At 34.3% G+C, this 15,667-nt stretch overlaps 1 protein-coding gene across 1 annotated transcript; it reads left to right on the top strand.

Annotated features, from left to right (window-relative positions):
• On the top strand, positions 286-6,099 carry LOC109705616 (probable histidine kinase 6). Its single transcript, XM_020226362.1, has 11 exons — positions 286-543; positions 957-1,190; positions 1,288-1,457; positions 2,204-2,416; positions 2,512-2,698; positions 2,783-2,834; positions 2,927-3,156; positions 3,358-3,456; positions 3,677-4,395; positions 4,650-5,132; positions 5,282-6,099. Exons 1-11 carry the CDS (start codon positions 319-321, stop codon positions 5,541-5,543), a joined length of 2,874 nt encoding a protein of 957 aa, XP_020081951.1. The 5' UTR covers positions 286-318; the 3' UTR covers positions 5,544-6,099.

A 15,667-nucleotide genomic window follows, 5' to 3' on the forward strand; every position in this document is an offset into this window, starting at 1 on the left:
CGAATAGAGAGAGGAGGGGTGGTTTTGTTCTTGCACATCTCGTTTTGAGTGTTCTTTTTTAGCTCAATTCACCCCTTTCATTAAAAAAAATTTCTTGGGTTACTTTTTGGGAGATGTGAAGGGTTTTGCTTCTTTTGAGGAGTTTCCCGAGCCACGCCTTCATCCAACCGACATTACTGAGACTCGTAGTCTCTGTCACTCCTAATTGTTTTATCACCTCCTTTCGCGGAGACCGATGGTGGGAATGATGCGGTGATTAGGGTTTTGAGGGAGTTGGGGGCGGAGGCGAGGAGGAGGTGGTGGGTGAATCGCACGGCGATGGTGGTGGTGTGGGTGGCGGCGTCGGTGGGGATATGGGGGGGCCTCCATTGGTACATACGGAGCGAGAGCATGAGGAAGGCGCACGAAGGGCTCGTGAGCATGTGCGAGGAGCGCGCGAGGATGCTCCAGGACCAGTTCGCCGTGAGCGTCAACCATGTCCACGCCCTCGCCATCCTCGTCTCCACCTTCCACTACGAGAAGCACCCCTCCGCCATCGATCAGGTATAATCCATCCCATCTATCTCTGTAATTTGCTCTGTTATATTCTTACTTCTCTGGGAGCAAAAGAACTATTGATTTCTAAGTATTTTATTTTATTTTATTTTTTCACTTTGTAAGTATCTGAGTTGAGATTTGAGGATTTTCTATGATCTATACTAGTTATTATGTATTTGCTCTAATTTGAGCTCCTTAATTTGGAAATTTCTCCGTGAGATTTACTGCTTTCTATGATTGATATGAGCCGTTACTTCTTTGTCCTGATTTATGTTTTATATTTCCCCTCATTTTTAAAACTATAAGCTGTAATCTTTTATGTTCTAGCCGCTATTTTAATATCCTGGCAATTAATGATTCGGGTTTATTGTTTTTACCTGCTGTTGTAAATTCCCTGAATGGTTTTAATCAATCTCCAGGAAACCTTTGCCTACTACACGGCAAGAACGTCCTTCGAACGGCCACTGTTGAACGGTGTAGCATATGCGCAGCGAGTTCTCCATGCGGAAAGAGAGTTGTTTGAGACTCATCAGGGTTGGACAATTAAGACCATGAAAAGGGAGCCCTCCCCTATGCAAGATGAATACGCCCCCGTAATTTATTCTCAGGAGACCGTCTCCTACATTGAGGCTCTGGATATGATGTCTGGAGAGGTTCTTCCTTATCTTGGACTAGTAATTTTTCTTTCAGCAGCTCATCTAGTTGTTCTGGTTTATTCTGGTGGTTATGTTCCTTCTAATTTTTATGCAGGAGGATCGAGAGAACATTTTGCGAGCGAGGGCCACCGGCAAAGCAGTCCTCACAAACCCATTTAGGTTGCTTGGCTCAAACCATCTTGGAGTAGTTTTGACATTTCCTGTGTATCGCTCTGGCCTTCCCGCAGATGCGACGATTGAACAACGTGTGGAAGCAACAGTAGGGTGAGAAAAAAGTGTTTAATTGTAATAATGCTTGGAATATTTATTATTTCCTCCATAGTTACGGCTTTAATTTGAAGAAAGTTGGCTTAAATTAGATCCTAATCTACTTGCTGACTTAATTAAACAACATGAATGCTTTTAGCCTGCATAGTGAGATCAGCAGAGCCTGCTGTGATCAGTTGCTCGTTCGCTCTATTTCTTGCATATACTTAGAGGTCACAAAACACATAAATTGGCCGCCATGTTTAAAATGGTTTTGATTACTAGAGAAACTTGAATTATGGTCCAAATACTTGGATTTGCAAGAGGAAGTTCTTTCATTGATCCTTCACTGAGATTGGCAAAGCAAATACTTAAAACATGTAGCAGAGTATTTCTGAACACTTTAACACGATTAATTTCCTTCACGTAAAAGGACTGCTATAGCATTCTTGCTAGTTGTGAACTCTAGTTGTTTGTGTGGTAAAAATCTAGCAATAGTGAGTGACAGTGGAGAATAATAGTGATGGTGGTGGTTAACATTAGTAGCGGTAGTTTTATCTGGATAAATGGAGTTAGGTCTGTTGAGCGGCATCTCCTAGGTGGATTTGAAGTGACTAAGAAATATGATTCATTTCTTGCTGTCAAGTGGTATATAGTGACGTCGGCTCTTGATTTTGACAGAGAACTTTCTAGATCTCTCTATTTACCGAAACTTTCTTTCTTTTTCCTTTGTTCTTATCACTCAAGTATATTGCACATAGCAGATATCTTGGTGGAGCTTTTGATGTTGAGTCACTTGTCGAAAACTTGCTGAGGCAACTTGCTGGTAATCAGGACATAATGGTGAATGTATATGATGTCACCAATACCTCTGAACCATTGATTATGTATGGGCCTCCGTACGGTTACATGTCAGTATCACACGTGAGCATGCTTGATTTTGGAGATCCTTTTCGGAAGCATGAAATGAAATGCAGGTTGGCTAATTCATCAAGTTATGCATGTAAAGAAATGTTTCTTGTATATTATTTTATGTTTATGTCATAGAATAATTCATAAAAGTTTTGAGCAGGTATAGGCAAAAACCCCCCATTCCATTGTCAGCAATTACTACTCCATCCGGTGTTTTTGTGATCTGTATGCTTGTTGGATATATATTATATGCTGCTTGGAGTCGCTATGATAGTGTTAAAGAGGATTGTCGGAAGATGGAAGAGCTAAAAGTTCAAGCAGAGGCTGCAGATGTCGCTAAATCCCAGGTCAAAAATTTCTTTTCATATCATGTTTAAAGAGCCTTAGCCTTAAATTTTGCCCCTGAATCTTTTTTGGTTTTGTTATTGCAGTTTCTTGCTACTGTTTCACATGAGATAAGAACACCCATGAATGGAGTCCTGGGTATCTTCATTAGCTTTTACCATATGGATATTATTTTACAATGTTCTACTACAAAATGTCTAAACCGTTTGAGCTTCTCTTTATTATTCCAGGAATGCTAGACATGCTTTTGGAAACAGATCTGAATTTCACTCAAAAAGATTATGCTCAAACAGCTCAAGTGTGTGGAAAAGCACTGATAGCTTTAATAAACGAGGTGCTAGACAGGGCAAAAATTGAAGCTGGAAAATTGGAGCTTGAGGCCGTGCCATTTGACCTGCGATCCATCCTAGATGATGTACTCTCTTTGTTTTCTTCGAAGTCAAGAGAGAAAGGAATCGAGGTAAGTCTTCATCCTTTTAATATTATCGGGGAACGATGCCACCATTTTCTTGTATATTAGTCAGCAGGCAAGTTTTTACTTATTTGTCTTGTGTGAATCTTTTAACGGTTCATTAATAGGCTATGTTTAAAAAATGATTTAACCTATGATAGCAGCCCTTCAGCTCTCTAACCTTCTTATGATCATCCATGTTGACTGTAGCTTGCTGTACTTGTATCCGATAAACTCCCGGAGGTTGTGATTGGTGATCCAGGGAGATTTAGGCAGATAATAACAAATTTGGTCGGCAACTCAGTGAAAGTAAGCTGTCCATTTCTCTGCAGTGACACTTTTTCTGGCTTTTGTTTTCATTGTTTCTTATGAAAATTTTCTCCTATCCAGCAAGAGTCATAATGCTAAAAGTTAGATGCTTGGTTTAACCACACAAAGTATCCTTGATTAGCTGATTAAAAATAGGTTGCTTCTAATCCATATACCTTGTCACAGAATAAATAACTTGCTCATTTATTACTTATCGCAGTTTACCGAACGGGGCCATATATTTGTACAAGTTCGTCTGGCTGAGAATCCATATGTGGCAATGAAGGCAAAAGCAAATGGAGCCTTGAATGGTGGTCTGCACGATAAAGGAGAGACTATATTTAGAAGATCATTCAATACTCTTAGTGGTTTGGAAGTTGCCGATGGAAGAAGCAGCTTGGAAAATTTCAAGCTCCTACTTTCTGATGAAAAACCCTTCTCTAGTGTCTCTGAAAGTGAAATGGCTTACAAGAAAGATTTCGACAATGTAACTTTGATGGTTAGTGTTGAGGATACAGGGATTGGAATACCATTCCATGCGCAAGATCGTGTTTTTACGCCATTTATGCAAGCTGACAGCTCTACTTCGAGGAACTACGGCGGAACCGGTATTGGTTTGAGCATCAGTAAATGTCTTGTTGAACTAATGGGTGGGCAAATAAGCTTCGTTAGTTGCCCTAATGTTGGGAGTACATTCACATTTACCGCTGTGTTGCAGCGTTGCCAGAGAAGTGCCGTTGATGAGACGAAGAGAACTCTTTCAGAGAGTCTACTGATCGCATTCAAAGGAATGAATGCTGTTTTGGTTGACAGGAGGCCAGTTAGAAGCTCCGTAACAGTTTATCATCTGAAAAGATTGGGAATAAGTGTTGAAGTTGTAGGTACCGTCAAAACGGCGCTTGATGCATTTTCTAGACAAGATGGCCATCTACGATCTGCGTAAGTTTCTTAATATGTCTAGCTTCCGTGCTTGCTATATCTGTTTCTTTCTTAGTGGTGGAAAATGCGCACCTCATTCTCGACCTAATTATTGTTGTACACCCTCATTTTACCAAGTAACTTGCATGCTACACTACACTAAGTTAGATTGTGCATGCTGTTGGTATGTCATGTCTAGCTTCTTTCTCCCTGTTATTTGGAAGTTAGTTATCTTCATTGACAATGTTTCAATCCTACCTTTTCTTTGCCTACAGAAAGCAGCCAAGCTTGCTATTAGTTGAGAAGGACAGTTGGAATTCTGGGACAGACGCTCGCTTACGTGATCATCTACTAAAGTGCAAGCAGAATGGTCAGATATCTCAGGTGCCCAAGATGATCCTTTTGGTGACCTCTGAATCTGATAGGGCAAAATTCGGGGCCTTTTTTGATACTGTGATCATGAAACCTCTAAGAGCAAGTACCATAGCGGCATGCTTTCAACAAGTACTAGAAGGTGGACATCCTCAGAGGGAAGAGAAGGCTAATGGATCAGCCTTCCTTCGCAGCCTACTAGTTGGGAAGAATATATTGGTGGTAGATGATAATAAGGTAAATCTAAGAGTTGCTGCAGGTGTTCTTAAAAAATACGGGGCTAAGGTTGAGTGTGCAGAAAGTGGGAGAGATGCTCTTGCTCTCCTTCAACTGCCGCACAAATTTGATGCGTGCTTCATGGATGTTCAGATGCCAGAAATGGATGGGTACGCATGGCAATTTATTTTTATTTTCATTATTTTTTTAATTAAACATGAGAACTGGTGAGATGTAAATACTTTCTGCTACTTTTAGTCGTGATGATTTGCAATTTAGTCTCGTTGCACAACTCAGTGAGGAGAGTTGATTGTCTCAGGTTTGAGGCAACTCGGCAGATACGTTTGATGGAGAGCACGGCAAACGATCAAATCAAGAACAGAGCACTTACTCCGGAAGGTTCTGGAAGAGCTGAGCGGCACTTGCCAGTTCTGGCAATGACAGCTGATGTGATTCAAGCAACATATGAGGAGTGCATGAAATGTGGAATGGATGGATACGTCTCCAAACCGTTCGAAGAAGAGCAGCTTTATCAAGCAATTTGCAAGTTCCTGGTATCAAAATCCGTTTACAATTCATAATAATGGTTTCCATAGCGATCCTAATGACAGTGGTGGGATCCTTCAAGCATCGTATGTTTACTCTAGCGGGGGACAGGTTTTTTTTCCTGCCGATGCCTTCTTTTCGCAGCGAAAAAGGGACTTGAATGCAAGGTAACTATGCTGGTTATTTCATGAATATAGGTGCTCATACCGAGCACCATTATATTGATGAATTCCTACGATTTTTGAATCAGCGGTTGTGCATGTGTTAATCCCTCTGGTGCAGCAAAGGCCTCTAGAGCAGGTCGACTAACGCGTTGTGTGTTGTATCATATATATAATATTCCTGTCATCATTCTTTGAAGGCTCTTGGAAGCCTAATTTTGCATTTTTACTCGCTCTCTCTTGGTAAGGGACTGTAGCCTCCAACTATAGTAGTTATTGTGCCTTATTATTCTGATCAATTCAAGGTGGTTTGTGCTATTATAAAAAAGATTTATCTTTTCTTGAGAAGGTGTAACTGCAGAGATTATCAACTTGGAAATTCATGCAAGTTGTTTTCGAATACAAACTGTTTACCATCGCACGCTGAAAAGGTTATGTTATTCGATGGTTAGATCTCACCATGTTTGGGCCATAGCATGTTAAGTTTGTGCATAAAGTGTTATTAAAGTGCAAGTCTACATTGCATTGTCAAATGAACTATAATACGAGGTGATAACTTTACATGCCTCGTCGAATGATCTTTTATATAGCGCGAACATTTGGTTTTCTGAAGAGTCCTGTTCGGATGAATGAAAGTTTTTTCAAGTATATATTTGAAAGGCCTGCATTAATTATTTGGTTGACGAGGAGGATAAAGAAAACAGGCCTAACTGTTGTCATCTTTTTCCATGTATTCTCTCTTATGCACAAAGCATGTAGTAATTGGTTGATATATATATATATATATATATATATATATATATATATATATATATATATATATATATAGAATTTGGTGCTTTCGACTTTTTAATTTTTAGATCAGTTTTTTTTAATTATTTTTAATTTTAAATTAATTTTATTATTTTATGGAGATTATTCAACTCTAGAGATATTACTCAATTCTAGGAAGGGACTGCAATCATTCTAGTCCTACAATACTTGATCTAAGGATCAAAAAAATTGGAATCATTAATTTTTCTATACTTTTCGGTAGTATAGTAGATCTATAATATATATATATATATATATATATATATATATAGTGATAAACAGTTGTCTGAATATAAATCATCGCATATATAAGCGCTTGATTTTTCTGAAATATTGTGATTGTTGGTTCTTTTGAGGGAGTAAATTAAATTACACTTACGGGAATTTAATTTAATTGTGTTTTGGTAACTATAGAATACCATGGGCACTTATGGCTTTGTCCAACATTGTACAAACCTGAGCACCTGAGTAGTCAAAAACTGCCACGGTGTATATTAATGGGCGTGATTTGACGAAGCCCCATCGCTCCATCGTACCATGCGAGTACCTGATTTGACAATGAATTGAAAGTTAATAAATGCTTTATTTCATTTATTAATATGGTTGTTGTTTCCTGCCAAGTTACAGTGCAAAATGGCATCATGATTGACATCACTTACTTCTTTTTTCTTTTCTATTTTTTTCGGATTTTGAGATAGATAATATGCTGCCGTTTTGTTTATTTCATTTAAAAATAAATTTAGTTGAAAATAAAAAATAATTAAAATTTAAATTTAAAATTTTGAATTACTAGTCATTATATTTTTTTGCCTTGCTTTAGAAACGGTCGGTGATTGACATCACTTGTTAGCATCTATAAATGTGGAATGCTAATTAATATGGTGTTGCGGGAGTAATGCTTTGTGGAGCTCAAAAGGTACTAAATATATGTTCATGAAGTAGTAGCATTCATAATAAAGTTTCAAAATACATATAACTTAATAAATATTTAAAAAAAGAAAAAAACCTTTAGTGTGTTTACACTTGAATTGGATCGATCCAATAATAGCCGCACTGTACTGGTTGCATGAGCTGGGTCTGCGCTTATGACAGCTTAAGAAAATTAAAGCTGCACCAATTCATGCATTGAGTAATTTTAGGGATCGAGTACACAAGAGTGGTCCTTTTCATTTTGTGCTCAGTAATTGATGGACGAGAAAACATGTTCATGGATTTGATTGGTGGATACCGCGACGTGATCAATTCACCGCACCCCTGTGAACTCGGCTGGATTTAACAGTTGGAGCTCTAGGACCACATGGAATAATTCACCTCACTGTTGCACCATAATTCTTTTTCTTTTCTTTTCTTTTCTTTTTTTTTCCCTTTTTTTCCAACTTATGATGGATTATATATATATATATATATATATAGTTCTATTTCTCTCTCTCTCTTTCGTTATATATTTCAAGGCGTTAATGAGTGGTAGGAGCAAGCTGAACGAGGATTCTTCTCTTATATCATGAGAAAAATATAAGAAGAAGCTCTTTAAAAAGTCAACAGATATGTTAACAAGTTATTCTAAAATCAAACCAGAGCATGCATTAAAAAGTTATAATGGTTCATAATAAGCAAATAGCTGCTTGCTCATTTTTCAGGTTGCTCAGAATTCAGATACTCCACAAAGTTGGAAACCTGAAGGACATTAATTCTGAGCCAGAAATAATAAGAGGCTCAATTTATGGGATGGACAAAACAGTGGGGGCTCATATGGAAAATGTGATATATGGTGGTCCATAAATCACATATATCATTACATATTCCATGGTGTCTTTTTGCCCATGTCTTTTTATGATTACTTGGTTACCATCTTCATCATCAGCATGGTGGGAGCTCAGTTATCATGTTAGGGCTCATAATCTTGCCAAAAGAAAAAGTTAAAGTTGCTCATCTGGTCCAGATGAGGTGACCATACTTATGCTTTGTTGGGAGTGTATGGTCCTATCCATGGCTTTTAATTTCAAATTATTATTATTATTTTTACAAAACATAAATGCAAATTCTCTCAATGTTGCATCTTCTATCAACCTTTGTAGTTTGCAAGGTTCAATTCTAATTTTAGCTAATGCAAAGGCAACATTTGTGAGTATGCAGTGACTTTGCACATGTTGTGTTACAGCTATTCACTGCATTAGAGATTAATATAAAAAAAAGTAGCTATGTTCAATTGAGGACCTGAGGGTATATTAATTGGATCGATGTTAATTTATTGCAATTTTCAAGCACAATTTAATGCATCTCCACATCCTAAAACATGAATTATTGATGGATCTGGTTTACCTTTTAGCTCATCTTGTTCATTTTTTTTTTCCTTAAAAAGAATTTGTAAACCATTAGGCCTTAATTAATTTAGCTATTATTTTAAGGTTTATGGCTTCAAGTTTCGAACACTATAGGAAGTGGTCTAAATTATTTTTAGTGCCATGCATTTGCTGTTCATATGTCCTACAATTGATAGAGTATTAGCATCAACATCTTTTTATATTAATCTAGTTTTATTATTTTAGACAATACCTGTACTACATATTCCATACACCTACGATATATAGTGGGTAATTGGTGGATCTTTTTTTGTCGGATTTGATGGACTCTGCACTCTGTAGTACCTTATCTTCTATATATTTGCTCAGTAAAATTGCACCCTTATCTTATATCTTCAATTATGTGTTGGATCATATATATATACACACACACACACATAATTTTTTTTTTTTTTTTTGAGAGATCACACGCACATAAAATATTAGACTCATATAGAGCATGTAGCCATATATATTTTCAATGAAAAAAAAGGGCTACTTTCAAAAAATTAGAAAGAAAAGAAAATAAAAGAAAAGGAGATTAAGCTTGATGTGCATGTATGGAGAGCAACAATTGCACCATTCAAGTTCTATGTACTCTAATTACAAAACACACACCAAAACTTAGGTATAGCTTCTTGTGCAAGCTCTAAAGTTGTCGCAATAGGTTTTTTTCTTTTTTTCGTCTAAGTTATATCATTATTTTAGAGAGTACGAACTTCTATGATCTCCTAAAGGGATTATTTACTTCACTAGAGATTGATATATATAACAATTGGGTGGTGTTATTATTCTAAATTTATAATGCTTAATTTGCCTATACATGTGGTGCTCCTAAAAACATCACTAGAAACTAGGTTCCAAGTTCCAACCCATCCTCAACTAGCTAGGGCTGTGTTTTGGGTTACACATGAGCTGGAAAGCACCATTAATTATAGCCTAAGTTACAAGTAACAAGCTCTTCTATTATGATAAAAAGAAGAGCCTAATTTCTACTTATTTGGAACCTAGAATTAACTCCTGAATTAAGTTGGAATTTTAATTTGTTTAACTCTATGGTGCAATGTTCGTTCTTCCTTTTCTTTTTTCTTTTTTTTTGAGGTAGCTCTATGGTGCAATTGGAAGAGGATAAATAGGCCACTAATTAAACTAATTATGATCATTATCATCACCTATTGAGTTGCATATTCATGAAATATTTTTTATTTTTGATTTACCAAACTGCAATTATGATATTCAATTAAATATTAAACAATATCACATAGGATATTTGCTTAATGGCATAAACGTAGCACATGCGCTTGTCAATGGACATGAAGAAGAGGGGCTTTTTCAATTTTGATATTTAGTGGATCTCCCCGCGAAATAGTTAACTGGCTCCATGTGGGGAAAATATATATATATATATATAAAATATTGTATAGCATTATTTAGGTCATATTTGACCAAATAAAAGAGATATATGTATCTTATGAAATATATATATATATATATATATATATATATATATATATATATACTAGATCAGCATGTTATGTTGTCAGATGGTCTCATATTGAAACTTAATTTACTTCATAATTTTAGCTGATAAATTATTTTAAAAAAATTGCGGTGCGGTAGTATACTATCAATCATCTCTCTCTCAAATAAAAAAAAAAAAACTAAATTCACAGAATACAAACATCGATTTGAGAAGAAGATATATACTATTAATTAGAAAAAGTACTTAATTAGTTGGAGTAAATATGTGCACGAACCTATCATATGCTTGTGTCCATTAATGTATACATGATAAAAATCATTTGTTGCAGTGTTTAGTGGGTAGCAAGTGGGTGGGCCCAATCTTTCACATTATTACGTTGTGGAGACTTTTGAGTCAAGGATTGCCGTGCGAGTCTACACAACTTAGTCAGATCGATCGATGGATTTGGTTGCATCACATGCATTATTAATAGTGTACGTGAAGGCTAAGCTTAGGCAATGTAGATCCAAAACATGTGACTGTGGCCACTAGCTCATGCAAATTTAGTCATGTACAGCTTAAATTATTTCGGGATCATGTTGGAAGCGTTTATTTGTTTGTTGGAAGCGTGATTTACTGTAATACTAATTATTGAAACTGATATCGATTATATAACTCAAATTTTAAAATAAAATAAAATAATATAATATGAAAAATAGATATTGGATGAGAAAGAAGATTATTAAACTAATACTTTATTAATAAAAAATTAATTACATTCTAGGCAACACCCATACAGTCATATCTACTATGCTTTATTCATCTAATTAATTCATGACTAACTATATATAGCCATCAAATCATAACAGATGATAAATCTAATTCTACTTTGGATGATTACATATCCTAATTATAATAAAATAAAAAATTTAAACTTATTTGTAACTATATTTTAATTAAGTTTAGATTATTATTTCTAATAGTACACAATCCATTGACTCCATTATTCACACGTAATAGAAGTATGATTTTTTAAGAAATATAAGTAATTAAATATTTAAGCAATTTGTATTGATTTGATGGAATGAGACTAATAAGTGAAGTAGCATATATACATGAACTATACGAGAGTGCGCGCATAATTACAAACTTTGTGGTGTCTATAAATTCAAATTTTCAACATTTTATTTTAAAGTGTAGATGATATTTGTTACTTTAGTTGAATATTATTGAGCGAAAATGAATAATTATTAAAATATATTAAAATTCACAAAGATGGTCTACTGGAGTACTTAAAAAAAAAAAAAAAAAACTTTTCGTAATTATTTATTCTCTTCCTCCATCTCCGTCCTCTTCCTCTCCCATCACCCATAATTACCCACACCAAACACGCTCCCTTCTGTTTCTTGCAATGATATTAGCAAAACAATTAGGAAAATTATTCTAGAATCTAGGATAATTATGTAAATTATGCTAGAACATGCATGTTCTTAATTCTGGATTTTGGCATTGTGTATTACTACAAACACAATTCTATATAGAATTATATATATAGAGAGTTGATGTAGAATGCTATCGGTAACGAAAGGTTCTGTTGTCACCTATTTATTTTTTATGATGGAGCCTCTAAATCGACGATCGACACCGTTGAATATGATCTATACTACTTAAAGTATTTAGAAATCAAATTTCATACTTTTTCTATATTGTTCTTTTGTTTATCAAGTGTTTGTAAAAATAAACGGCTGAAAATGAATATCCTCTAAAAAGTGATGATAGAAATTTTGTAATCATGATCGAGAGTATAGATCTCATTCTAAATAATTTAAAGAATTTTCTAACCAAAATTTAATTAATTTGGATAGTTTTATACCGTTAAATGAAAAACGTTTCATATCTACCATTAAAATTACAATTTTGAAACCCTTTGATCATTATGTCAATGATGTCAAAAAAAAATGAAATTTAGTCTCTAAATACTTCAAGTCATATAACTCATATTCAACGGTACCGATCGTCAATTTAGAGACTCTATCATCGAAACAAATTGGTGGCAAAGGAACCTGTTTACTACCGATATCATTCCAGCTTCTCTCTCTCTCTATCTCTCTCTCTCTCTCTCTCTATATATATATATATAGAGTTGAGCTAGAATACTATCGGTAGCAAACAAGCACTGTTGTCACCAATTTGTTTTCGATGATGGAGCCTCCAAATCGACGATCAATACCGTTGAATATAATTTAAACCACTTGAAATATCTAGAAACCAAATTTCAAATCTATTTGACATCATTGACCTAATGATCAAAGGATTTCAAAATTTGTAATTTTAATAGTCGATATGAGACGTTTTCTTGTTTAACGGTGTAAACATATCCAAATCAATTAAATTTTGGTTAAAAAATTCTTTAAACTATTTATAACAAGATCTATACTCTCGATCTTAATTATAAGATTCCTATCATCACTTTTTAAAGAATATTTATTTTCAGCCGTTTATTTTTTATCTACTTGATGGATAAGAGAACAATATCGAAAAAGTATGAAATTTGATTTCTAGATACTTAAAGTGGTATAGATCATGTTCAACGGTGTCGATCNTATATATATATATATATATATATAGAGAGAGAGAGAGAGAGAGAGAGAGAGAGAGAGAGAGAGAGAGAGAGAGAGAATTGGGCTGGAATACTATTAATAGTATTTAGACTCTTTTGCTATCGAGCTTTTAACTTTTGGATACAAAATTTTAGAGTTATGATGATAGTGGTCCCCTAAAATTTAATGGTGGTTCTCCTAGAGTTGAGCGGGTGGTTAGTTGAATAATATGATATAAATGGTGAAATTGATTAAAATGTAGATCTAACGATTAAAAAATTGATAGCAAAAGATGTCAAATACTATTAATAATATTCCAGCTCAATTTATATACATACATATGTATGTATATATACATACATATGTATGTATATATACATACATATGTATATATATATATACATATATATATATATAGAGTGCGGCTAGGATGCTTATAGAAGCACGGAGGGCTCCGTCCTTTCGCTTTATTTTCAATGTTCGGACTTTCGAATCGACGATCGGCTCCGTTAGACTTAATCTAGAATATTTGAAGTATCTAGAAAATAAATTTTGCGATTTTTCAATATCATTTGCCTAGTGATCGAAGTGGCTCAAAATCAACGGCTGAAAATAAAAATCTTACAAAATATGATGATATGACAATAAAATTTTAGATCAAAGTTATTGATCTTGTTTTATATAGTATAAAGAATTTTCTATCAAAATTTCATGTGATTTGGATATTTCTACACCGTTAAACTTACAACCGGCTCACCACAGCCGTTAAAATTATTGATTTTGAGCCCCTTCTAATCATAGGCAAATGTATCAAAAATTCACAAAATTATTTTCGAGGTAATTCAACACATGTAGATAACTCTAACGGAGCCGATGTCAATTCGAAAAGTCCGAAACATCGAAAACAACTTGGAAGCACAGAGGCGGGCCCGTGACTTCCATAGAGCAGTACCAGCCACTCTATATATATATTATATATATATAGTTATAATATATATATTCTATAATATATATATAATATATAATATAAAATTAGGCTGGAATACTAATTAATAGTAAAACGCTCTTTTGCTATCACAGGTTTTAACCCATTGGATGAAACAAATTTGTTAGTCAGGATGATATTAGTCGTTAGAGTTGTTGTCCCCATAGTTATTAGTATTTAATCCAATGTTAAGAAATTAATAAGAAGTTGATCCAAAAGCTAAAAACTGTTGAGGAACAATGAGATTTTGCTACTAATAGTTAGCCCAGTCCAAACCTCTCTCTCTCTCACTATCTCTCTCTTAGTGTGTGTGTCGCTTGTGTGTAAAGCCTAGAGCTACTATCATTTGGAACATGAAGTGTTATGCTTTCGATTTTTTAACCTCATGTAGATCAACCCATTTGATCATTCTCTAATATTGGATTATATTATTAACAATTGGAACCACTCAATCCTAGGGGACTGCACTCAACTTTAAGGGCGACCGCTCATCATTCCAACTGTAGATTTTTGATTCCAATGTATCTAACATGATTGTAGGACAAGCACCAACTAGGGTATTATTCTTTTCTGAATTGCATAGTAAGTTCTACGCGCACACAAAGCACAAATATATATTATATATATATATATATATATATATATTATATACTATATATATATATTATATATATATATATTATATAATAGTATATATATATAGTAGAGATAGAATACTTTCAAAAGCACCAAAGAGGTGGTGCTTTTGAGTTTTTAGCCTTTGGATGAAGAAATGTAAGATTAGTATGATGGTGGTAGGTGGTGGTAGGTGGAATAGTGTTTGATCCAAAAGCTATTAATTATCAAGAAATAGATCCAAGAGCTAAAAATTTAGAAGCACCAAGGAGGTGGTGCTTCTAAAAATATTCTAGCTCAATTAGACTTGATCTAAACTATTGAAAGTATTTGAAAACTAAATTTTATAATTATTCGATATCATTTGGCTAGTGATCAAAAGGTTTCAAAATTGATAATTTTAATAGTCGATGTGATGCGTTTGTGAATTTAACGGTGTAAAACAATTCAAATCTGATGAAATTTTTATAAATTTTTTTTTTCACTATTTAGAGTAAGATTAGTATCACTAATCTTAAATTTAAGTCTTTTATCATCATTTTTTATGAAATTTTTATTTTCAGCCGTTCATTTTTAGACTATTTGTTTGATAGGTAAATGAGGTCAAAAAATTTTGAAATTTAGTTTTCAAATACTTTCAATAGTGTAGATCAAGTCTAACGGAACCGATCATCGATTTGAAAGTTGCGTAATTGAAAACAACTTAGTAGTACGGAGACCTCCGTGCTACCGATAGTATACCAGCCTAGCTCATATAATAATAATAATAATAATAATAATAATAATAATAATAATATATTGTTAATTGAGTGCGTATGATGATTCAAAGATTCCCGTAGTGATTTATAACAGGTAACAATTGAGTGGGCATCATAACACATTCAAATATGCCCTAGTGATTATCATATTTGTACTTTGAACACAAGTTATATGACGAGAGTCAATGGTGGACCATTCTCCTTACTATTTCTAACAACTTTTAAGGCTCGATCTGGATGGTAAATTTGTTACATTATCGGCATTGAAAAAAAAGAATAAAAAATAAATATATATATATATATATATATAGAGAGAGAGAGAGAGAGAGAGAGAGAAAGAGAGAGAGAGAGAGAGAGTGTGGCTACTATGCTTCTAAAAGTACGGAGCCTTCCGTGCTTCTAGATCGTTTTTGATGTTGCGACTTT

The sequence above is a fragment of the Ananas comosus genome, linkage group 2, assembly GCF_001540865.1.
Source record: "Ananas comosus cultivar F153 linkage group 2, ASM154086v1, whole genome shotgun sequence".
Classification (NCBI taxonomy): Eukaryota; Viridiplantae; Streptophyta; class Magnoliopsida; order Poales; family Bromeliaceae; genus Ananas; species Ananas comosus.

What these genes read in the sequence shown, in the direction of transcription:
- LOC109705616 (XM_020226362.1), top strand. Translation starts at nt 319, where the DNA reads ATGGTGGTGGTGTGGGTGGCGGCGTCGGTGGGGATATGGGGGGGCCTC. An exon ending in TGGATATGATGTCTGGAGAG is followed by an intron (nt 1,191 to 1,287) that starts GTTCTTCCTTAT and finishes ATTTTTATGCAG; the next exon opens with GAGGATCGAGAGAACATTTT. An exon ending in CGTGTGGAAGCAACAGTAGG is followed by an intron (nt 1,458 to 2,203) that starts GTGAGAAAAAAG and finishes TGCACATAGCAG; the next exon opens with ATATCTTGGTGGAGCTTTTG.